Below are 26,921 nucleotides of genomic sequence, written 5' to 3'. Positions count from 1 at the left end.
GACCTTTATGTGATGGTCCCCTGTAGGGTTTGACCTCCATTTTTCAAAACTTTCCCAAACAGTGAGCCAACTGCGGAAGGGCACCTTACATGATGCATAGTGTCCATCGTGCATTGAGATATTTAGCCCATTTCCTTGTCGAGGCATTGCAGTCCCGCTCATCCTCCCTCTCTTGGGTGAGGACACCTTCCTGGGTGAATTATCCTCCACCCACTATGCAGTGTCGTTTTCTGTGCCAACAATGACCATGGAATTCTTTGCACCTCATATTCAGCACGATAGCAAGTCCATTGTGGTAAACCTTCCATGTACCCTGTTGGTTGTAGCCCCCTGACAACACAGGGGTCACTCTACTGACATCTGCACTGTTAACTCCCCATGTATGCCAAGGAGTAGATTTTCGTCACCCTGGGGCATTGGGACTCCCAGCAATGGCCATCCTGCCATGTAGCCTTTGCTGCGACCGGGTGGCACTCATGGGGAGGGCCCCTGGTCAGAGTGGGTGGCATCAGGGCGGATGATGCGTGATGAAGCATGTCATGTCATCACTTGCTGGTGATCTAACACCAGCAGTCTCTAAGCACTCCAAGTCTCAGTACAATGCAAGGAAGTATGATCCTAAGTCGTTCCCCTCCCTGTCCACACCGTGTGACAAACGACAGTCTAAGGATGGCAGCAAACCTTATTCACCCCGGTACCTCGTATGTATGAGAACTGATGGGGACTCCTTTGTTTTGATGAAGCCACAGTTTTTTGTACAGGACAAGTTTGGGGAGGTGGAGAGCTTGTCCAAAATGCGCTCTGGGTCAGTCTTGATAAAAACAGTATCCTCTGCCCAGTCACGGACTTTACTCACTTGTAACAAGTTGGGAGATGTTTCTGTTACCATCAAGCCACATAAGGCCTTATATATGGTACAGGGTATTATCTTCCGCAGGGACCTTCTTTTGCAGTCTGATGATGGGCTGCACACCAGTTTAGAAGGGCGAGGTGTTCATTTCACGCAGCGCGTCCATCGGGGTCCAAGGAATAATCAGGTTGCCACCGGTGCCTTCATCTTGGCTTTTGAGGGTGACACCTTACCTGAGAAGGTCAAGGTGATCATTTACCACTGTGATGTCAAGCCATATATCCCTCCCCCAATGTGAAGCTTTAAGTGCAGGAAGTTCAGCCATATGTCATCCCGCTGTACTTCCAGTGTCATATGTCGAGACTGTGGACGTCCATCACATCCCAATAATCCATGTGCCCCACCTCTCATTTGTGTCAACTGCAGAGAGCATCATTCCACTTTGCTCGCCAGACTGCAGGATTTTACAGGAAGAGAGGAAAATCATGGAATACACGGCCCGGGCCAACTGACCTACACTGAGGGTACGAGAAAATATGAGTGCCTACATCCTGTAGCTATGACCTCCTCATACACCGCCGCTACGAGAACAGTTGTTGCCTCATCACAGTCGGCTCTTAAAGCCCCCTTGATTGGGGGGGGGGGGGCACTTACCCTCCACATGTTGCTCCCACACCACCTACCTCAGGAGCAATGCCCCCCCCGCCTCCCCCCAACCATCAGGGACACCAGTCCCCACTTATCAGCCGAAGAAATGTAAGTCGTCTTCGGCTCCTCTCGCCAGGAATAGGTCCCTTTGGTCACTCCTTTTCCAGGTTTCTGCTAATGGGAAAAAAGATGCCCACCAGTGGCTGAAGTGCCCAAAAGTAGCTGGTCGTAGGACTTCAAGATCATCCTCAGTCCTGGTGCAGCGAGAAAAGTCCAAAAAGAAGACCCCTAAGACCAAGGAAATTTCGGTGGCACCCACACCACCGCTACTTACAAGCTCTACGTCTGGGTATAAGGTGGAGGTTCTAGCGTCCACTGAGGTCCTAGATCTTGCAAGACCCTCAGACGCAGTGGATATAGACTGCTGAGGCAATAAGTCGGTGGCACCAAGTGACCCTGAGGCGTAAACTGCTTGAATGTTCCATGTGTTCTCAGTCTCACAATGACGTCATCCTCCAGTGGAATTGTGGCGGTTTTCTCCACTGTCTGGCTGAGCTATAGCAACTGTTAATCTTTACACCTACTTTCTGCATTGGCCTCCAAGAAACCTGGTTCCCGGCAATGCCGACCCCTGCCCTCAGCAGCTATAAGGGATATTACAGGAACCATAGAGACTATAATTGAGTGTCAGGTGGAATTTTACATTTATGTCCTAAACTCACTCTGTAGTGAAACTGTGCCTCTTCAAGCCCATAACCCCTTGTGGGTTGACGCCATGCTTACTAGCCAAGAAGTCGAAACTTTACTACCTCACTTCGACCTCTGCCTTTTAAGTACTGGGGCTGCCACACATTTCAGTGTGGCTCGTGGCTGTTACTTAGCCATTGATTTGTCCATTTGCAGCCCAGGACTTCTCCCATCTGTCCACTGGAGAACACATGACGAACTATGTGATAGTGACCACTTCCCCATCCTCCTGTCACTGCCCCGGCATCAGGCCCATGGACGCCTGTCCAGATAGACTTTAAACAAGGCAGACGGGGAAATTTTCACCTCTGTGGTCACTGTTGACTCTCCCCCACACAGTAACATCGATGTGGTGGTTGAGCAGGTGACTACAACAATCATTACTGCGGCAGAAAATGCGATCCCTCGCTCTTTAGGGTGACCCTGGCGAAAGGCGGTCCCTTGGTGGTTGCCGGAAGTCGCTGAGGAAATTAAGGAGTGTTGGCGAGCTCTACAGTGGCACAAGTGGCACACGTCCCTGGAGCACCACATAGCCTTTAAGTGGCTCCGTACCCGCATTCACCAGCTTATCGGAAGATGGAGGCAGGAGTGTTGGGAGAGATACGTCTCCACCATTGGGCGCCATACGTCACCTTCCCAAGTCTGGACGAAGTTCATATGTCTTTTTGAGTAAGATCAGATGTCTTTTTGAGTACCAGACCCCAACAGTGTACCTGGCATTAACATCGTTGGCGTGTTATCTACTGACACAAATGTGATTGCTGATCACTTTGCTGAGCACTGTGCTCAAGCCTCTGCATTGGAGAACTACCCCCTAGCCTTTTGCACCCTCAAACGGCGGATGGAAAGGAAAGTCCTCTCATTCGCTACACGCCACAGTGAACCCTATAATGCCCTATTTACAGAGTGGGAGCTCCTCAGTTCCCTTGCGCATTGCCCCAACACAGCTACTGGGCCAGATCAGATCCACAGTCAGATGATTAAACATCTCTCGTCTGACTACAAGCAACATCTCCTCGTCATCTTAAATTGGATCTGGCGCCATGGCATCTTTCCATCGCAGTGGCGGGAAAGCACCATCATTCTGCTGCTTAAACCCGGTAAAAACCCACTTGATGTGGATAACTATTGGCCCATCAGCCTCACCAATGTTCTTTGTAAGCTCCTGGAACGTATGGTGTGTCGGCAGTTTGGTTGGGTCCTGGAGAGCCATTTGGCCTGCTTTCTCCATGTCAGGGTGGCTTCTGCCATGGTTGCTCTACCACTGATAATCTTGTGTTCCTCGAGTCTGCCATCCGAACAGCCTCTTCCAGACACCAACACCTGGTTGCCATCTTTTTTGATTTATGAAAGTGTATCACACCACCTGGCGGCGACATATCCTTGCCACATTATACAAGTGGGGTCTCTGAGGCTCACTCCCAATTTTATCCAAAATTTCCTGTCGCTTCGTACTTTTCATGTCCAGCTTGGTATCTCCCATAGTTCCCCCCATATCCAGGAGAATGGGGTCGCACAGGGCCATTAACAGTCTAGCAGCAGCTGTAGGCCTGTCTGTCTCACCTTCTCTGTATGCAGACAACTTCTGCATTTCGAACTGCTCCACCAGTACTGGTGTTGCTGAGCAGCACCTACAGAGATTCGTCCACAAGGCAGTCCTGGGCTCTAGCCCATGGTTTCCAGTTTTTGGCTGCAAAGTTGTGTGTTATGCATTTCTGTTGGCATCATACCATTCATCCGGAACCAGAACTTTACCTTAATGATGATCCACTTACCATAATGGAGACATATTGATTCTTAGGACTGGTTTTTGATGCCCGATTGACTTGGCTTCCCCATCTCTGACAGCTTAAGTGGAAGTGCTGGCAGCACCTCAATGCCCTCCTGCCTGAGCAACACGCAGATTGCTGTACGCTGCTGCAGCTCTACAGAGCCCTTGTTCAATCCTGCCTTGACTATGGGAGTGTGGTTTATGGTTCAGCGGCACCCTCAGCATTGGGTTTACTCAACCCAGTACACCACTGTGGCATTCACCTAGCGACAGGAGCTTTTAGGGCCGAGTCCAGTGACCAGCATCCTGGTGGAGGCCGGAGTCCCTCCATTGCAGGTTAGGCATGCACAATTGCTCTCCAGTTACGTTGCATGTGTTCATCATTCTCCTGCACATCTGAATTACTGTCTCCTTTTCCCACCCACAGTGGTTCATTTCCCTCATTGGCAGCCCAGGTCAGGGCTTACAATTGCAGTTTGTGTGCGATCCCTTCTCTCCGAACTGGAGTCCTTGTCTTTACCACCTATACTCAAGTTTCATTTACAAATGCCTCCATGGTGTACACCTAGGCCACGGCTTTGTCTAGACCTACCACATGGCCCTAAGGACTCAGTTAACCCTGCAACTCTCCGTTGTCAAAAAAATGGCTCTGAGCACTATGGGACTTAACATCTGAGGTCATCAGTGCCCTAGAATTTAGAACTACTTAAACCTAACTAACCTAAGGACATCACACACATCCATGGCTGAGGCAGAATTCAAACCTGCAACCGTAGTGGTTGCATGGTTTCAGACTGTAGTGCCTAGAACCGCTCGGCCACTCCAGTCGGCCTCTTCACTGTCACTTCCTCTTGATTGTCAACATTTACCGGGGCCATGAAGAGGTTTACACCGATGGCTCAATGGTTGATGGTCACATTGGCTTTGCCTATGTTCATGGAGGACATGAAAGAACAGCACTCCTTGTCAGATGGCTGCAGTGTTTTCACTGCAGAGCTGGCGGCCATATCTTGGCTCTTGAGCACATCCTCTCATGCTGAGGCGAGTGATTTCTCCCGTGTACTGACTCCTTGAGCCTACAAACTATCGAGCAGTGCTACCCTTGTCATCCTTTGGTAGTGACCATCCAGGAGTCCATCTATGCCCTGGAATGGTCAGTCATTCAGTGGTGTTTATCTGGGCCCCAGGTCATGTCGGAATCGCAGGCAATGAACATTCTGACAGGCTGGTCAAACAGGCCATGCGGAAACTGCTTATGGAGTCTCAGAAACTGACCTGCGTTCAGTATTATGCCGCAAGGTTTTGTGGCTTTGTGAGATGGAATGGCATAACCTCAGTATGCACAACAAGCTGTGTGCCATTAAGGAAACTATGAATGTGTGGAAGACCTCTGTGTGCGCCTCTTACAGGGACTCTGTGGTTCTCTGTCAGCTCCGCACTGGCCATATGTGGCTGACACATGGTTACCTCCTACGTTGCGAGGACCCACCTCGGTGTTGCTGCGGCTCATGAATGATTATCATCCATCTCTTGCTGGTCTGCCCACTTTTAGCCGCTCTGCAGCGGACATTTAATTTTCCCGGCACCCTACCTTCGGTGTTGGGTGACAATGCCGCAACAGCAGCTTTAGTTTTACGTTTTATTTGTGAGGGTAAGTTTTATCACTTGCTCTAAGTCTTAGCACATATCCTTTGTCCCTGTGTGTCCTCCACTCTAGTGCTTTCAGGGTGGAGGTTTTAATGTGTTGCAGAGTGGCTGGCTTTTCCTTTTTATCCTCATTGTCAGCAGGCATGGTAATCTGCTTTCTTGTTTTAACCTCTTCTACCTATTTCTTGTGTCTTTGTGGTTTTCTTGTCTCCTTTTGTCCATTTAATTGTTTGTTGCCCTTCAGTCAGTGTTGGATTTTTCCTTTCATTCTGTTTTGTGCTGTAAGTCTCATTGTCTTATTATCACCCTTGTGTCATTGTTTCCTTCTGAACAAGGGACCGATGACCTTGCAGTTTGGTCCCTTCCCACCTCTTTTAACCCAACCGACCAACCAACCACAACAGTGGTGCCAACGATGGTGCCAGACATTACAGTGCACCTGCCACCATGTGGAGCTTACAACAAACTGAAAGATGAGCTCATATCCCACTATACAAATTCCACCTATCTCAGTGTAAGGCAAGTACTACACCAGGAGAAACAGGGTGACAAGTCCCATCAGAGTTCTGGTGAGATCTTTGTAATTTAGTGATCAGCCCCACAGTGTCCAGGGATTTGTTACTACACAGTTGGCAGCAACAACTGCTGACACAAGTATGGATGGCATTGGTGGTATACAATGATAAGTCACACAAAAAATTACTGCAAGTTGCTGATAGGGTCTACGAAACACTTCAGGTGTCTGCAACAATTGCCATAACATTGGTGGACCACTGCTGGCCAGGCTTAACTGAGACAATGACTCCAGATTCCGCAGCTATCACATCACAATACCTGTTGAGCATTTCCAATGAAATCTGAAGCTTAAGAACCATGGTGGAAGCACTGGCAACTCTGATGTGCACGCAGCAGCAATGACATGGCTGTAGCAGTTGAACTCAGGACCATTGGAAGAGCTCCCATAGTGTTTGCTGTTGCAACAAGCATGTTGGCCAACACTCAATAAAGTGTACTTCACCATGCAGTTACTCACATAACCAGTGCATCCACAGTAGCAGTATAGTGTCTACCCACTGTCAGCAGCAGCCACCTCGACATGCACATTCAACAACGTCAAGAAGATTGTAAGTGGCAGACAGGTATACAGGAACGATGTTCCTTGTAGACACTAGCTCTGATATCAACACACTGCCTGTCAGCAATGTGCCAGACAACAAACCGGATGTACAAATACGGTTGAAGGCAGTCAACAACTCTGCAATCAACACCTATGGATACAAATAGTTCACTTGTTTCTCTAGGCATTTGTACTTAGTGATATCTCTCAACCTATTTTCAGTACTGACTTCCTCACAAACTTTTTTCTAGCAGTTGACCTACAAGGTACATGACTACTGAGTTCAGTTGACAAGAGTGCAGTATCAGGGGCCAGAGACCATCCTGTTTACAGTGTGTTAAAGAGAATCGACAATGCATGCACCTCCAACAAACATAGTACAATTACAACATAGAAGCCTTCTGAGAACCACACAACTACAGCATCAAGAAAATGCAGATATACATTCTCTGTAATGATGTCAACACAATAGAACTACACTCAGACAACTCGTCTCACTATGTGCACACAGAATTGCACCTGAGTGCTTAACAGAGGCAAAGGCAATTTTTGAGGAAATGTTGCAGACTGAAATCATTTATTGGTCTGACGGCACTTGCCTTTGTCCCTACACCTTTTCCACAAGACAGGTAGCTCATGAGGTTTGGTGATTACCAGACCTTAAATGCAAGCATGATACTAGACCAGTATCTGGTCTCCAACGTAGGGGACTTCACATGCACACCTGCTGGTGTAAAGGATTTTAGTGTCCTTGATTGTAAAGAAGTACAGAACAAGATACCAGTAGCGACTGGACTGTTTGACCATGGAAAAGTATTACATGAAAACAAATGCGTTATTGGGATGACTCAAGTCACATTCCTAGGCTGTACTGTTTCAGCTGACAGCATTTGCCTGTTGGCAGAGAAGACTGAAGCACTACAGTCTCTGCCAAATCCAGCAGATTACCATCAACTGAGATCATTCCTGGGTATGGAATATTGTTGCCGCCATCACCTCCCAGTAATGGCGGTTGTACAGACACTGCTCATAGATTCTCTCAAGGGTTGTGACACCACTGTACATAGACCTGTTAAGTGGACACACAAAATAGACAAGGCATCCCATGACCTCCAGGTGAGCTTCAGTCAAGCAGTGTTACTCGCTCACCTGTTGTCTCATGCACACCTGCCTATAGCCATCTAAGCAAGTCAGTCATAATCGGAGCAGCACTCTAAAACGTTCTGACAAGCTTAATAGAAGTGGTGTGCATGAAGTAGAGAGCTGTTAGTAATCTACAAGGCAGTCAGATAATTAAGACATCAAATAGAAGCTCGACCAGTGACTGTTTTTACAGGTCATAAATCCGTTACTTTGCCATTCAAGAACTTCAGTGGCGAGTGCTCACTTAGTCAGTGTCAACATACTAAGCTTGTAAGCCAGTTTATTTCAGACATTCAACATACTAAAGGTGCTGAAAATTTAGTTACTGACTACTTTTCTCATATTTGTTGTGTGGTGGAGACTGTAGACTACTGTTACGGAGGAGGCACTTGTTACGACTTCTGCACCACTTGTTATGGCTTCTCTCCACTTGTTAGCAGCCGACACAGTGGCTGCACCAAAGATTGAGATTTCATGGAGTTTTACAATTATTTATTGAACTTTCTTTACAATTTCTCCCTCATCGTTGCTGCCCAGCCCTGCGGATCTTTCCTCCTGGCTGTTGCTGTGTAGATTCTCCGACAATGCGAGCAACGTGTGCCACTGATTGCACTCAGCAGCCTCAGGCCACCAGTGCTCCGCTGAAGCCAGGATGCCCTGTGGTTGAGATGAACTCATCCACATGCCGTGGGGCCAGCTGCTAACACTGCAAGGTCTCGTCATGGACGGACCACGCGCTGTGGGGCTGGGTTGCCATGAGGTCCGGACGTCAGTCCCTGGTGGCACCTGTGACCAAGATCGCGCTGCGGCCGGTCCTCCTGAAAGTTCTCACTGTAGTTAGTCAGCCATGGTGCTGACCAAACTTGGGCCGACCCCCAGAACTGGAGTTGACATCTGGCAGTGAACGGATGACTCCTGCGAGCTGGAACAGACTTCCGAAATTGTCACCTACAAAGACTGAACATTCGGACACAGACCACATCCGTCCTCAGATCCGAACTGCTTCCTAATGGCTTCTGTCTGTTGTTGCCTGCACTCCATTATTTATATCCAGCAGGAGGACGTTTTTTACCCTTTTGTTATTACTCCCGCAGTATACTGCAGCATAACTTAGTGTGCTGGCCACACTTCCCCTTACTCAGCACTCTCCAGGCTTTGCTCGGTTCTCGGTCTGTGTGTGTCCTTGCGTCAGCTTGTTGGTAGACTGCTACTGTCAGCAAGGCTATCCGTGCCGTGTTTACTTTGCAACGCCTCGGTCGCCGGCTGCCTCTGTTTTGCCATTCTCCACTGCGTGAAGCAACACTTACGATATGTGGCCAGAACACTACAGAGGACTCACAGCACAGCAGGCCACAGATCCACAGTGACAATGGTTTTTGAGTTACTTATCTACAGAGCTACACCTCAATCAGATCACTATGCCCAACTCTATGTTGAAACTGTGGTGTGACATATCCCAGAACAAGCCAAGCCAATACATTTCACAGAAGTGCCGCAAGACAGCCTTCGACCGCATCTTTGGCTCTCATCAGGGGACAATGCTACGGTCAGATTTTTTTATGGACCACTTTGTGTGGCCTTCCCTGAAGGAAGACGCATGCATGTGGGCACATTTCAGCATACTGTGCTAACAGAGCAAATTTTGTCACCACTTACATGCTGATGTTGGTAACTTCCAAGGTGCACCAGCTAGATCCGCCCATGTTCACAGCGATCTTGTTGGCCCTCTTCCACCATTGGATGTATAACAGATACATGTTCATGGCCACAGATAGGTACACATGGTACGGAGAGGCAACCCTGAGTGCTGACATCTCAGCAGAAACTATGAAAAAAATATTTAAGTGAACATGGATTGCACATTTTGGCTACCCTCTCCAAGTTACAACTGATTAAAGTTGCCAATCTGAACCCACTTGTTCCATGAAATAGCCAAAATCTGTAGCTTTTGCAGCACCATACAACTGGCTGTCACCCCACTAGTATGGTAGAATGGTGGCAAAGACCCTTGAAGGTATCACTAATGTGTCACCAAGAAAAGTGGATGGAGGAACTTCATTTAGTCCTCTTAGGCCTCTGAATTGCATACAAACTTGATATTGATGGCCAAAATTGTTAATGGTTAGCCTCTACACAGTCCAGCAGATTGCTTATTGCCAGCACCGCTATCTGACATGGTGGAACTTCCACAGTTAGTGCAGCGGTTAAAACACCACTGCACCAATATCCATGGCCTGCTCCTTATCACCATGTGCACAAAGACTTACACAGCTGTTTGCATGTGGTGCTGTGTACAGATTCAAGTCAGATTGCCACTACAGCCACCATACACCAGCCCTTTCCCAGTGTTGAGTAGAGGGGATCACACCATGGACATCCTATACGATGGAACTCCTTTGAAAGTATCCATTAGACTTGTCAAACTGACGTGAATTTTGTGCTCAATGATACTGGATACCTCATCAACACATCACAGTACAGCCACTGGATCACAACTCCCAGACACCAACCAATCCTGCACCTCATCAACACATCACAGTACAGCCACTGGATCATAACTCTCAGACACCAACTAATCCTGCCTCACAACTTGTGGATATACCTGCACTGCAACTGATAGTGTTGCCATCACCATGACATCTGACCCACACAGGAGCCTGTTGGTGAATAAGGTTTAGGTGCCAGAGCATCCGGGATGGTCCACACTGTATGAGGGGTTGTGTGGCAGTGATGCATTTTTGTACTTTTACACTACGAGAATATCAAGATGTCCATGTGAAGTCTCTGATATGCTTAGTTTAGTTGTCTTTCCTGCAATAATTTAAGTTCTGTGCATTTCCTTTTAGTTTCTTTTATTGAATGTTTTTGTATGCATTTTTGGTATGTACAGCAAATATTTATACAGATAAAATAAGAGGCCACTTTATATTTATAGAGCTCAAGTTGACATGTTCCAGCCAGTTTAAGATTTTCTTTTTGTTTGTGAAATGTGTTTGGTGTGGGGCACTGTATGACTAAATAAGAAGTGTTGCAAGTCAACGTGGACCCCAACAGTGCTGATAGAAATTTTATGATACTGAAGTGTGACAGGTGTGTGAATAGCACCTGAAATCGACAATGTAGCTGATCCCTCTGCCAGACTTTGCCCAACATTCCACATTACAGTCATATTTTCTGCATCTCCACACTGGAACTTAGTACTTAAGGTTGCTATCTACAATGGCAGGTTACATCATTGATGTATAACATGTTTATGTTATTTATTTTAACCAAAGTATGTAATTACTGAATTCCATGATCTGCATGATTTTAAGTGGAGTATTATTTCTTCAAAAACACAATATCTGAGCTTACTATAATGTTTTTTTTTTCACCTTTAAGGACAGCAAGAAGGTCATGGTATGGGAAAGTAATGAAGAAATACGGAAACTGCTGCAACACAAATCACTGCCATCAGTGCGTCACTTACAGGTTGAGGTACCAGGAGGATTCAAAGCTCAAGTTCAAATGTGGCTCCCACCTAACATAGATAGGAAGCAGAAATATCCATTGCTGATAAATGTGTAAGTACAGCCTTTGTGGCAGAACTCTATTGATGTTATTTTGTTTTGGGATCAAAATGTGACCCAGCTTTCATCACCTGTCACAACATCATACATTACTGATGTTGATGCGATTATCACCATACACAGCATTTATTCTTCTGTGGATCTTGGTTGTAGGCACATTCTGTGCAGTTAGAAACTTGATTGTAGCACATTGTTCCTCAGGCACCGACATTTCCTCAGGCACCGACATAGTTATCACCATGTTACACGCAACAATTTGGAGCCCTCTAGTGGCAGAGGGTTACAACTTGTGTCAGCAAAGTGGAAAAGTAGACAGATTAATATGCATGACATGTAATACCTCACCCAATGTTGAGAACAGAATAAAAAAATTCTGATGAATTACTTTTCAGCACACCCTCATATACGCTTTTATGAGGTAGGACATGTGGTCAGCTGTGGCTTTGATGAAGGAACCATTGCCTGAAATGGCTTAGAAAAACCTAAATCAGGTTGGCTGTACAGAATTGGAAAAGCAAAATGGCACGGTAAAAGCAAATATTCCCTAAAAGCAAGTATTCCTTATCTGTGTTGTATTTGCCATAAAATTATCATGCAATCAAAGTTTCAGTTGTACCAATAGTCTTAGCACTAATAAAAAAATTCACTGTGGGCAACTTCACAATGTGTATAATTCAACATTGCTATACACAAAACTTCTTGCTGTGAATGGCCCATCTAGCTTTACCACTAACTTAATGTTTGCATGACTATTAGTCTCAAATGGATAATTTGGTAGAGAAAAGGTTACATTACAAGGAAACAGAATGGCTGGCCCATAACTGCCTTCAGGAGGCAAAATTCCTGATGCAGTTAACTGAAACATTTAAAATAGAACACAGCAATCCTAGCTTTCGAAACTTAATATTGTTTCTTTGGGGAGGAAAGAGGAAATTACTGAGAAGTATTGGAAAGGTACAGTAAGTCACTTAGAGGTTGAGAACAAACCACCTTTTGACAATAAACAATCCCAAATATGAAATTAATATTGAAGTCTCCAAAAATAATGAGTCTCAAGTTAAGACTCCATAATCTTATTAATAATCTCCCTACTTGTTTGCCTAAACTTAAGATATGTCTTGTAATAGCTTGATCAGACAGTGAAAAGCCCAGGATGAAATAACAGCAAAAAAACAGGATAAATTGCTTCTCACCAATGAGAGCAGTTGCTGACTGGCAGACAAGCACATTTAAAGTTCAGGGTGATTATGATTGAAGTTTCAGTTTCAAAAAGCTGTAGAAAATGAACCACTGCTCAGAATGATGTCAAATTTTAATGTAATTTATTATAGAAGAAGGGAATTGAATTGAATTTTATTTGATCCTGTAAGATTACATCATGTACAGTAAATGTACGTGTAATATAGGACATGTCAAAGTATTAAAATTCTTTATCAATTATTTTTCTACACCTTTAGCTTACATTTTTACATCACTGATAATGAGTAACAATATATACAAATTTAATGGCATAAGTATTCTGCAACACTGTAAAACTCTTTTTCAATGAGATAGTCTTTAAGTTTCTTTGTAAATTCATTGTGAAGTACACTATCTTGCAAGGTTTTGGGCAGACTTCTTAGTAGTCTGATACCAGAGTACTGGGGTCCTTTTTCTAGCATTGCCAGTCGGTGGGGTATGCTCCGTACTTCATTCTTCTTTCTTGTATTGTGGGTGTGTACACTAGCATTTGTAATCCAGTCCTCACTACCTTTTGTGATGTACATTATTGTTTTGTATATATATAATGATGAAAAAGTTAAGATACCTAAATTCTTGAAACAGTTTCTGCATGTTTCAGAGGTCTTTCTTCTTAAAATGGTCCTAATTGCTTTTTTTTGTAATGTGAACACTCGTTTTGTCTCTTGTTTGTTTGAGTTTCCCCACACCGTCACTCCATACTGTAAGTATGGTTCGAAAAGTCCATGATACACTGTACACAGAAGGTTCTTGTCTGAATACTGTGATAGCTGCATCATTAAGAATATGACAGAGCTCAGTTTCTTACAGACATTATTAATATGTTTTTTCCATTTCAGTTCATTATCCACAAGAATACCTAAGAATCTAGCAGATTCTACTTCTTCCAGCCTTGTTCCGTCAACCTCTAAATCCATGTCTACAGCCTTTTCCTTGTTTTTAAACACTGCATACATAGTCTTTTTTAGATTTATAACCAGTTCATTTTCCAACAGCCATTGAGCTGTGACATTTGCAGATATGTATGCTCTTCTCTCAAGCTGTTCCATATTTTGGTCACTATTTAGTATTGTCATGTCATCAGCATACAATATTTTCTTTTCTTCCTCCTCAACACCTATATCATTAACAAATACATTAAATAACAATGGCCCCATTACCGAACCCTGCGGCACTCCATATTTGATGGATTGGGTTTCTGATTGGTATGAGTTTCCTAATGATACATACTGCTTGCGGTTGCACAAGTATGATTTTATCCATCCACCTGGTTGCCCCCGAATGCCATAGTTGCTTAATTTTTGTATCAGCATTTCATGGTCAATGGTGTCAAATGCCTTTGAAAGATCCAGAAACATTGCAGAGACAACCTTTTTCTCATCTAAGGACTGTAAAATGTATTCTGTTAGACTGACAATTGCTGATTCTGTAGATTTACCCTTTCTGAAACCATGTTGTGAGGTCATGAGAATGTTATGTTTGTCCAAATAGTTAACTAATCTGGTATACATAAGCATTTCTAGGATTTTTGAGAAACCTGATATCAGTGAAACTGGTCTGTAGTTGTTGGGATCATCCTTACACCCTTTCTTGTACACTGGCACTACCTTCGTTATCTTCAGTTTTTCTGGAAAAATTGCATCTCTGAAAGAACAGTTTGCTATGTTCAGCAGTGGTGTTATTATCTCCTCACATACCAGCTTTATTACATGATTTGATATTTCATCATCACCAGCTGATTTCTTGGACTTCAGTTTCTGTATAGTTTTCCGCAATTCATCTTCCGTGACTGGTCTTAAGAACATAGTACTGCATGATCTTCTTGGTACCTTAATACCCTTCTGTTTTTGACTATTTCTTTCCAATTTTAGGTTTTCTACTACACTGATATAGTTATTATTCAGTATGTTTGCTATTTCCATACCATCTGTGACCACTGTGTTGTCTACTTTAATTGACCTAATACCTTCTTCTTTGTTTGACCCATCTTTTTCCTTTCTTTCAGCATTGATTGCCTTCCAAGCTGCCTTTGCCTTGTTTTTTGAGTTTGCTATAGTGGTGTCAATTGCTCTTGCTTTCGCTTCTCTTATTGTTTTTCTATACTTCTTTTTTAACACTTTATAGTTTTCAGCTTCGCCCATCCGTCTCACATCCTGAAGCTTCCTTCGCTGTTCTAGTATTTCACTCGTAATCCACTGTGTTTGATCTTGATGCCTTTCTTGTCTCTTTACTTTGGGAAATGCTACGTTAAAATGGTACTTAATTGTTGAAATAAATGCATCATATTTTTCATTTACACTCTGGGCCTGTAGGATTTCATTCCAGGTTTCCTTACTTAACATTGTTCTAAAGATGTTGATATTTTGTTCACTGATGATCCTAATTTCTTTGGTTGTTTGTTTTGGTTCTGATACTGTGTCATTACTTCTGCAAAAGCTGATTAGTTGTCCATGATGATCAGATATTTCTGTCTGAACTACATGTGACTCATAGTTACACATATTAGTAATTATGTTGTCAATAATTGTCTCACTTTGTGAAGTCACTCTTGTTGGTGCAGTTATTGTCACTTTCATGTTATGCTGTATTAACAATTCTTCAAAATCCTGTCTTATTTTTGTGTCTTTTCCCATGTCAATGTTGAAGTCTCCACATATAATAAGATTTCTCTTCATATTCATTCTCAATAAGCTAGCAACTTTTTTTAGAAAGATGCTAATATTGCCACATGGTGACCTGTACACACAAAACACTCTAAAATCTTCTGCCACTATACCAGTAACTTCAAAGTCTTTTTCTCTAGCTATGGGAAATGTAGCAGCTTCACTGTTTACATTCTTTGAAAGAGTACCTGTTTTAATATATATACAAACGCCACCACCCTTATATTTAGATCTGCAGAAGTAACTAGCTAGTTTGTAGTCCTTTACTGCCACATTATGTATTTTACTTTCAGTTAGTCCATGTTCACTTATGCATAATATGTCTGGTCTTACTTCACTCAGGAGTACTTCTGCTTCTAATTTTTTGTTACCAAAGTATTGAATATTTTGATGAAGTACTTTTATGTAATTTTTATTTTGTTGGTTTACATGTTGTGAGCTGTATTCTGGGGCAAATTCTTTAGTATCGTCTTTTTTTGTATGGTGCTTATATTTTTCTTTTCCAGCTGGAGTGTATGATTTTTCATCCCCTTCAGGCCATATTAGTTTCCCTTGCATCTAATGATTTTGCAGACATCTGCAAACATTCTGCTGAACGTTACAGACCCCAGTCTATTTAAATGCAAGCCATCCTTCGCTAGTGAGTTTTTACATAGGAATTTGTTTGGGTCTATAAAAATTGCCCCAAGACGATCACATTGTTCTTTAAGAGCACAGTTTATTTTGGCGATATATTTTTCACTCACCGACCTTCTGTTTATGATTCCGCTAAGTATCAGACGAGATCCTGCATACATATTTCTTGCAGTACGGATCATGTTTCTTGTTTCGCTTGCCATTTCTTCCTCACTGTTGCTCCTTAACGAATTCGTCCCAACATGTATAAACACCCCATTATAGTTATGTCTGGTTTCAGAATCTGGTTCTGTAGTATCTTGTCTTGCATTTACCATATTTTTAAAATGTTTACCGAGTTGATGCGTTCTAATGCCAGGTCGTACATCGATCTTGCAATTGGGGACAGCGATATTCTTCAGCAGCGAATCGCCAATTATTAAAAAGTCATTTTCCTTTTGTTGCGTATCTGTCGCCTTGTTTTTCCTTTTGCTGTATGTCACCACCTTCCATTTATATTTATCTTCCGGTTTTTGGCTTACTGAGTTTACCGAGACATCAACGGGAACACTTGAAATGTTGTTTTTAAAGTACGATCGGTCATTCGTATTTTCGCGATCTTCTTGATTTTCCGTTTGATGGCTTTTACACACACAGGACTTCTTTTCTTGTATTAATGTATCGTTTTCTTTCTTGATGGTTGAAAGTTCGGTTTTTAATGCCTCAATGTCACTTCGTAGTAACTTTATAATTTCGTTTTTTGTATCAACTGCACTTACAAGATCGGCCGTTTCGTCACGTAAACAACCGTGACATGTCCACGGAAAATCATCGCTGACGAACTTTAGATTTACTTTCGCGCACTTTTCGTGTAACCAGAAGTTGCATTTGATACACAGAATACCCTTCATCACACGCTTTTTACATTCTCTACACGAAGAACTGTTCATTTTTTGCCTTTTTAACGAGAGAGAAGCGTCACTACACTTTCCTATCGGCGCCATCTTAAACTGTTATGGAGAGAAAAATTAACAAAAATTCTACCACTAGATGGCAGTGTCAGTGGCAGAATATGCAAAATGTAAGATACGTGGTACACAGCTCTTCCTCAGTTTTCATCGAAAATGCTCAGCATTACTGTCTCTATGCAAGATCACATGCTGCTGGCAAAGCTCGTTTGTACAAGAATGGTGACTATGCCAGTAGCTCTGCAGAGGTACCAGACACTCAAGCATGTGGAAAATAGTGTTTGTCCATTGTCTACCAAGGACCTGGAGAGAATAAATACGAAATTAAAAAAGACAGGTTTGTTTTAAGTGGAGTGTGGCAGAGGCAGGATCTGACGTCAGTAGATGATGCAGGAGTAGTCAAGTGGTGTTATACAAAGATGTAGTACACCAGGAATTGTTTAAACATTGGACATGACAGCGAGTATGGTGCATAAAATTTTAAGAAATGTCCTGCATTGCTGTCTATACAAAATTCAGAAGATGCTTCATGCTGACCTTCCAGTGAGACAAACGTTCTCTCTAGAATCTCTAGAATTTCTTACTTGTGTGGAAGTGGATGGTGAATGGCCATGGAACATTGTATGGACAGACAAAGCCCATTTCCTTCTCCAAGGACCTGTCAATTACACAGATTTTTTATTATTATTATTATTTTTTTTATTTTTTTTTTTTTTTTTTAGCAGATAGGTCATTCACATTGCACAGTATCACAGTCTGGTTGGTTTAATGTGTAACTCACACCATAGCCATCATACTGCACATCAACTGTCATTTGGAGCCAAACCCATTTATGTTACAACACTTATAGCGCCATCTAGTGGGGAATATTTTAGTTGAATTTTTTGTCATTGAATGGCAGCCCATTCTTCCTTAAGAGCCAAAACCAGAGAAGGTAGTTACGTTGGATGCTGGGGTCTGGAACAAAGTTGACGTTCTCACTCATGCCAAAGGTGTTCTATTTCAGGTCAGTCCACTTCAAGAATTTTACTGTTCACAAACAATTGTCTCACAAAAGTTATATTATGACAAGGTGCATTGTCATACTAATACACTGGTCATAATGCCCAAACTGTTCCTCTACTGCATGAAGTAAATAATGTTGTAAAATTTGTTGATATCATTCTGCATTTAGTGTTTTCCTATGCACAATAAGGGGCTCACACCCTAACCCCCAAATACACCCCATACTGTATTACCAGTTCCTCCATACTTCACTTTTGGCACTGCACATGATGGCAGGTAATGTTCTTGAGGGATTTGCCAAAGCCAAACCTTTCCAGGGGATAGCCACAGGCTATAGCATGATTCATCACTCCAAATCACTTGTTTCCAGTCATCCACTGTCCAATGACGCCACTCTTTACACCATCTCAAGTATTACTTAGAATTGACTACAGAAATGTGTGGCTTCTGAGGAGCTGCTCAACAATTTTATTCCATTCTGTTTTAACTCCCTATGCACAATCAAGATGCTTGATGGACTGCTGGTGGCACTTTCAAACTCACAAGTGATTCCTTCTGTTGATTTCATACAATTTTTTTACAACCACCCTCTGCAGTGCTCAACAGTCCCTGTTCAATAGTAAATGAGATCTCCCTAGCCTTGCCTTAGCCATGACAGTTCCTTCCCTTGTCCACTTCACATCGCATCAACCACAGTCAACTTAGAGAGCTTTACAAGGGCTGAAATGTTTCTGATAGATCTGATATTCAGGTGACATCCTATTACCAGCTCAGATTCAAAGCCCTGGCTAATCCATTCTGCTGCTACTGCTTCTCTTATGACAACCCAGTACTCCCCACCTCAATTTATACTGGCAGGATTGCTTCTCATGTCATCTTGTGGTCAATTTCGCATTATATAGTGGTGTCCGGATATTTCTTATTAGATTGTGTGTGCACATTTTTCCCTACCCAAAGAAGAATTTAACCCAATTGCTTTCCCTACTTTTAAATGTGTCTCTCTGTGACACAGTAATTCCCCTATGTGGCGAGAAGGCACCTGTCCTATTTCATTGCTGTTAGTAGTAATAGCTTGCACATTTCCAAATCTATTGTGGACCACACCAACATTTTCTCCTACAGTGTTTCCACATATGTTTGACTGTCACTCGAATTTTCCAACATTCATAATATCCTGTATAATATTCCACAAAGCAAATGAAGGGCACAAAATGTATAACTGACAAGAACCTGAAATTATTGTCACAATGTCTAAAAAATTTAAAAAATTAAAACTTGCAGTAATGTAATATCTGATTTCAAACTAATATGAATTTTTAAATGTAATTGGGCTTGTATGAAGAATTCAACACTTGACATTATATCTATGAAGAGTCTTAAATCAGGAAATGTCTTTGATTTCAATGTTGTTGTTGTGGTCTTCAGTCCTGAGACTGGTTTGATGCAGCTCTCCATGCTACTCTAACCTGAGCAAGCTTCTTCACCTCCCAGTACGTACTGCAGCCTACATCCTTCTGAATCTGCTTAGTATATTCATCACTTGGTCTCCCTCTATGATTTTTACCCTCCACACTGCCCTCCAGTACTAAATTGGTGATCCCTTGATGCCTCAGAACACGTCCTGCCAACTGATCCCTTCTTCTAGTCAAGTTGTGCCACAAACTTCTCTTCTCTTCACCCCAATCATATTCAACACCTCATTAGTTATGTGATCTACCCATCAAATAATCTTCAGCATTCTTCTGTAGCACCACATTTCGAAAGCTTCTATTCTCTTCTTGTCTAAACTACTTATCGTCCATGTTTCACTTCCATACGTGGGTAGACTCCATACAAATACTTTCAGAAGCGACTTCCTGACACTTAAATCTATACTCGACGTTAACAAATTTCTCTTCTTCGGAAACGCTTTCCTTGCCATTGCCAGTCTACATTTTTATCCTCTCTATTTTGACCATCATCAGTTATGTTGCTCCCCAAATAGCAAAACTAGTTTACTACTCTGCCTCATTTCCTAATCTAATTCCCTCAGCATCACCCGACTTAATTCGACTACATTCCATTATCCTCGTTTTGCTTTTGTTGATGTTCATCTTATATCCTCCTTTCAAGACACTGTCCATTCAGTTCAACTGCTCTTCCAAGTCCTTTGCTGTCTCTGATAGAATTACAATGTCATCGGTGAACCTCAACGTTTTTATTTCTTCTCCATAGACTTTAATACATACTCCGAATTTTTCTTTAATTTCCTTTACTGTTTGCTCAATATACAGATTGAATAACATCGGGGAGAGTCTACAACCCTGTCTCACTCCCTTCCCAACCACTGCTTCCCTTTCATGTCGCTCGACTCTTATAACTGCCATCTGGTTTCTGTACAAATTGTAAATAGCCTTTTGCTCCCTGTATTTTACCCCTGCCACCTTTAGAATTTGAAAGAGAATATTCCAGTCAACATTGTCAAAAGCTTTCTCTAAATCTACAAATGCTAGAAATGTAGGTTTGCCTTTCTTACTCTATTTTATCAGATAAGTCGTAGGGTCAGTATTGCCTCACGTGTTCCAACATTTCTGTGGAATCCAAACTGATCCTTGCCGAGGTCGGCTTCTAACAGTTTTTCCATTCGTCTGTAAAGAATTCGCGTTAATATTTTGCAGCTGTGACGTATTAAACTGATAGTTAGGTAATTTTCACATCTGTCAACACCTGCTTTCTTTGGGATTGGAATTATTATATTCTTCTTGAAGTCTGAGGGTATTTCACCTGTCTCATGCATCTTGCTCACCAGATGGTAGAATATTGTCAGGACTGGCTCTCCCAACGCCGTCAGTAGTTCCAATGGAATGTTGTCTACTCCCGGGGCCTTGTTTTGACTCAGGTCTTTCAGTGCTCTGTCAAACTCTTCACGCTGTATCGTATCTCCCATTTCCATAATATTGCCCTCAAGTACATCGCCCTTGTATAGACCCCTTACATACTCCTTCCACCTTTCTGCTTTCCCTTTTTTGCTTAGAACTGGGTTTCCATCTGAGCTCTTGATATTCATACAAGTGGCTCTCTTTTCTCCAAAGGTCTCTTTAATTTTCCTGAAGTAGTATCTATCTTACCCCTAGTGAGATAAGCCTCTACATCCTTACATTTGTCCTCTAGCCATCCCTGCTTAGCCATTTTGCACTTCCTGTCGATCTCATTTTTGAGACGTTTGTATTCCTTTTTGCCTGCTTCATTAACTGCGTTTTTATATTTTCTCCTTTCATCAATTAAATTCAATATTTCTTCAGTTACCCAAGGATTTCTACTAGCCCTCGTCTTTTTACCTACTTGATCCTCTGCTGCCTTCACTACTTCATCCCTCAGAGCTACCCATTCTTCTTCTACTGTATTTCTTTCCCACATTCCTGTCAATTGTTCCCTTATGCTCTCCCTGAAACTCTGTAGAACCTCTTGTTTAGTCAGATTATCCAGGTCCCATCTCCTTAAATTCCCACCTTTTTGCAGTTTCTTCAGTTTTAATCTACAGTTCATAACCAATATATTGTGGTCAGAGTCCACATCTGCCCCTGGAAATGTCTTACAATTTAATACCTGGTTCCTAAATCTCTGTCTTACTATTATATAATCTATCTGATACCTTCTAGTGTCTCCAGGCTTCTTCCATGTATACAACCTTCTTTTATGATTCATGAACCAAGTGTTAGCTAGTTTTGGAGTATCAGAGCAAATAAATTCACTCCCAAAGAGAAAAGAAAAAGATATGGATTATCAATGTGCATGTAAGTTTAAATAAGTAATGTTACTGCATTGTTTTCCATTTCAGCTATGGGGGTCCAGATTCGTTTCAAGTCACAAAACGATTCAGTATTGACTGGAGTACATATCTGACAGTGAACAGAAGTATTATTTATGCTGCAATTGATGGTCGTGGTTCTGGATTGAAAGGGAATAAAATGTTGTTTGCTGGCTATCGTCGACTAGGAACGGTTGAAATTGAAGACCAATTAAGTGTAACAAAGTAAGTACAGGTATTAACAATAAGGCTATAGTTACTCAAACTGCTTTTGAAATTGAGTGTGGAATTGTTACTACAAAAGTAATCTTAAATATTTTCCTTTCCTTGTCCTGCAGATACATACAGGACAACTTCGATTTTGTTGATAAAAATCGAACAGGTATCTGGGGCTGGAGCTATGGAGGCTATAGCACTGGTATGGCATTAGCAACAGACCGAGAGGGTGTGTTCAAATGTGGAATTGCTGTGGCACCTGTAACAGACTGGGCATATTATGGTAAGAAAATCAGGATTACTCTATCAAAACACTTACATTTAGTATAGTGAATGGTGAAGTAGAAGTAACAAAATGCCATGGAGAACCATGGGAACATCAAATTATAATGAAAGGATTATGTTTAGTTTTTCTCAAGCTGCAAAAATAAAGTAAGTTACGAGGCGTGTTTTTTAAGTAAGAAATTAAAAAAAGACATGCTAAGATATCTCAATAATTTTATTATTACATGAAAGCCTGTTCCTTAATCTACTTTTCCACATAATTTCCGTCAATATTGAGGCACTTGTCATAATGTTGTACCAGTTTTTGAGTACTCTCCTCATAGAAGTCTGCCACCTGACTTGTTAACCACTGCATCAACACTGTTTTGACTTCATCATCATCTTGAAGATGCTGACTGCCCAGGTGTTTCTTCAAGTGCAGAAACGGATGGTAGTCACTGGGTGCAAGATCGGGGCTGTATGGAGGATCATCTAGAGTTTCCCATTGAAGAGATGTGAAGAGATCTTTGGTCTGTTTCACCACATGCAGACGGGCATTGTCTTGCAGCAAAACAATGCCCTTGTTCAACTTCCATGGACTGTTGCTTTGATCCTGGTGTGATGTAGGCCACCTATGTTTCATCACCCATAACAATTTGGCTTAAGAAATCATCACCGTTGTTGTGGTACCGCTCAAGGAAAGTCAATGCACTGTCTAAACATTTGGTTTTCTGTACATCCGTCAACATTTTTGGTACCCAACATGTGCACAGTTTTTGGTAATTCAACTGCTTGGTCACAATGCCATACAAAACACTACAAGAAACATTAGGAAAGTCATCCTGCAAGAAGGAAATCATAAAGCGTCTGTTTTCTCTCACATTATTGTCCACTTCCTGCACCACACTTTCATTAACAACCGAAGGACGGCCACTCCGTTGTTCATCATGCACATTTTTACGGCCATCTTTAAATGCTCTCACCCACTTTCTTACCATTCCATCACTCAATGTTTTCTCCGTAAACTGCACAGATCTCCCATGAATATCTATCACATTTAGGCCTTTAGCACTAAGAAATCTTATAACAGCCCGTACTTCACAGTCGATGGGACTCACGATTATCAGAGGCATCTTAAACACTCAGTACACAACGTAAATAAGGAAGAATCAGACTGTGGTGGCGTCAGTGAATAGATTAAGGTACAGGCTTTTATGTACAAATAAAATTATTGAGATATCTTAACATGTCTTTTTTTAGTTTCAAAATGGTACTTACTTAAAAAACACCCCTCGTATTTAATGTTATTGTGCTATAAGCTTCTGTTGAGTTTAAGAGTTGGTGCTGAGGAAATTAATTCACTTGATTACTACTCACATCTTCTTGGAACTGTTTTATTGGTGTACTGTGGACCCGAGAAAGCATTACCCACATTTCAATTAATGGCCAGTTAAGAGTATGGTCATGCCATGGATGGCAAAAAGGAAAGAAAGGGTTTAATGTTCTCTTGAAGAGAAAGTTTTCAGAGATAGAGCAGAAGATAAGATTGGAAAAGGATAAGTGAGAAATCCAGCCAAGTCATTTCTACTGAAATCATCCCAGTATTCACTTCAAGTCATTTAGGTAAAGAGAATGGAAATCTACATGGTCAGATACAGGGAAATGAACCACACTCCTCCACTCAAATGTGCCACCTTGCTTGGTCAGTTGATGGCACTGATCCTCCCTTCCTGCTGATTTATTAGCACATAACAGGTGATGTTTGTTTGAAATAAGGGGATAACCACAGACTACTCCCAGAAATAAGTTATTTTTGTTCTGATGTTGCTCCATAAAACATCATTTAGTCATGCTCTTCCTTTTAGACTCTTGCTCGCCTATGTGAAATATGAAAGCTTTAGTTTTTACTGGATTTGGCTTGAGAAAATCCAGACTGTAGTGCTGAGTGAGGTTTGTAAGTGGTTCAGTCAAACCAGTGTCATCTCACACATCCAGAGATTGAGGGTTGAGCGCCTATGATAAGTAGTTCATTAGTTAATCTTATATGAAGATGTTAAACTGAGTGGGCACATATTTTTTTAGGATGTGATCATCTTTTTTTATTAAGTCTCAATTTTGTGATCTGACACTTACATGTAATATAATTTCTCTTTTAATTTGGTTGTTGTTGTTATAATTTAAAAATTCATTTTCGTCTTTCTCATTCTTCTAGATACAATTTATACAGAACGGTACATGGGGTTACCAACTGTAGATGACAATCTAGAAGGATATGTAGCTTCACAACTGATAAACAAAGTTGACAATTTCAGGAATAAAATGTTTTTCTTAGTTCATGGCACACTGGATGATAATGTACACTACCAACAGTCGATGATGCTATCCAAGGCACTGGAACACAAGGATATTCTTTTCAGGCAACAGGTAAAAGTCATTGCATAAAGTATGGATTTTTTTCATATATTGCTTTAATGTTTATTACTGAAAATAATTTAGGGACAAGAAACCACCTGTAGTGCAAACAAACCATCGTACAGTGTGAACTACACTGAATAATTTGTGGAGAAGTATACATTTTGCCCTCTGTATTTGAACATGAAATAAAGGACAGATATTAATATGGTTGCTGAATGGCTTTAACAGACAGAAAAAGAGATGAGACTGCTCTCATTGCTATGGAACTATCTGTTGCCTAGCATTTTAGGGCACAGCTGTTTTTTGACCTTGAACTGTATTCTTACACTGTGATAAACTTCATAAATTATGATTGTTTCAGACATTGGCACTGTTTTATTACAGATGCATTTTATGGAAAATTTAAACTATGAAGTGTTCAAAAAAGAACATAGCCTTATGCTCCAAATTAGTGTACTTATCAAATGTATTCAATGAATGGTGGTTACCTGTAAAAGGGACCGATGATCTCAGAAGTTTGGTCCCATAGGAATTTACCACAAATTTCCAAATTTACCTGTAAAGTGAGACAAATTTGAGCTCAACTATGTCTCCATCTGTTCTTTTCACAATTCAAAACATTTAGACAAGGCATCTAATTTTTGGTGAGCCTGCACAGGAGCTCTGCAGTTTTTGCCTTGTGATGGAGTACACGAATATGTCTGTAATAAACTCCTCATCTACTGTCACTGAGCTGATCAGTTTGTTTGAAATTTATCACAGGAAACAGTGCAAGATCAAAAAATAATCAAACACTGATCTGCCACAGCAAATAGTTCCTTAATAATATGAGTAGTCTTTTTTTTATTTCTGTTTATGTAGTACACTACTTACAGGCCATCAGCCTTAGTACTTATCTTTGAGTCCACTAATTAATGATTCCCCATTATATTTCAAGTAGTTTTTATTTACAGAAGCTATACATGTATACTGAACACACATGAAATTTAGGCGATGTACTTCATGCAGAACTCTTCCTCTTTGCAAAGAATCTTTCACAATGCATGATGTGGTAAAAGGAGAATTCAACTCTTTTTCATTTTTGGCAGAGTTATCCAGATGAAGAACATGGACTGTCTGGTGTGAGGCCTCATCTGTACCACACACTTGAAGACTTTCTGGAGGAGTGTTTCAATTTAAAGTGAGGCAGCATGTTTGACCTCAGTTGCTCAACCTGAACTGAATAAGCCCCATAGGAAAGCCTAAATTTATCAGACACTCTGAGCAGTAATGAGATGTTTTTGGGGCTATTTCAGTATACTCGTTAATAGCTTGGAGGAAAAGGTGTATGTTGTGTTTACTAATTACTTGAATGTTGTGAGAACTAGTCAGAAACTTCTGTACGTGTTTTGGGACAGATCTCATAATCAGTACAAGTTTGAAACTGATGTAAGTTACTTTATTTTCATAACACCAAATTTGTTGTATTGAAGCAGAATGTGTGGACTCGATCAATATTCTTTGTATCCTTGCAAATTAAGGTGGTGTACAGTGTGTGGCTTCATCTGTGTCAAGAGCTTGATTATTTTGTTTTGTGGACATGTTAATATTATTTGGATCAAAAGAGCAGCTCACAGGAATTTCATTTACTCATTTATATTGTACAGTAAAGAATGGCAGCTGGTTTTTGTCATATATCAACATGACATCACATAAACATAATCATCATCATCATCATCATAAGTACACAGCACTTGTGAACTATTTATATGAACAAATGTTGTAAAAATTAAATGTACATAATAATTTTTATGTTGTGTGTATATGTTTATGAAATATATGATAATCTTTATTACAGAAATTTATTTTTGTTACTAATATATAAATGAAAAACTTGATGAATAAACTGACTGAATCAAAACTAAGTATTGTAGTAGTTCACAAAATTTTGTTAACAGCATTTACATTAGGTATTGTTGTTCATCCAGTCCTTTTTTCACAGAATGAAGTGTATACTGCACCAAAGGTACATTAATCAAAAAAGTAGTTTGGTTAGAGGGCCGCTAATACCTATATCTGATGACTGCTGCTCTTCACTGTGTTGTATCGAAAAGAGAACAGCACCCATAGAATGAAAGGCAAGAACAGACAATGTGAAAATAAAATATGTAACCACTAATGAGAAAGAAGTGCTGTTGTTTAATGCAGCTCTGAACACGAAAATGTTCATGCACACTCATCTGCGTTCATGCCACAAAACTGAGTTAGCAGATCTCTC

The 26,921-nt window shown here is 41.4% G+C and overlaps 1 protein-coding gene across 4 annotated transcripts in view; it reads left to right on the top strand.

Annotated features, from left to right (window-relative positions):
* LOC124798460 (venom dipeptidyl peptidase 4-like) overlaps positions 1-26,568 on the top strand; it is a 539,163-nt gene extending 512,595 nt beyond the window's left edge. For all 4 annotated transcript variants that reach the window (XM_047261885.1, XM_047261884.1, XM_047261886.1 and 1 more), the window contains 5 exons: positions 11,305-11,486; positions 21,800-21,994; positions 22,108-22,268; positions 24,462-24,673; positions 25,753-26,568. In XM_047261885.1, coding sequence (XP_047117841.1) covers positions 11,305-11,486; positions 21,800-21,994; positions 22,108-22,268; positions 24,462-24,673; positions 25,753-25,848 — 846 coding nt within the window. In that variant the 3' untranslated portion in view covers positions 25,849-26,568. The remainder of the gene's footprint in view (positions 1-11,304; positions 11,487-21,799; positions 21,995-22,107; positions 22,269-24,461; positions 24,674-25,752) is intronic.
* Positions 26,569-26,921: the final 353 nt, after the last annotated feature.

This window comes from Schistocerca piceifrons, chromosome 5 (assembly GCF_021461385.2).
Source record: "Schistocerca piceifrons isolate TAMUIC-IGC-003096 chromosome 5, iqSchPice1.1, whole genome shotgun sequence".
Classification (NCBI taxonomy): Eukaryota; Metazoa; Arthropoda; class Insecta; order Orthoptera; family Acrididae; genus Schistocerca; species Schistocerca piceifrons.
Note: the sequence above shows the minus strand (reverse complement) of the source record. Positions and strands in the feature narration are given on the sequence as shown.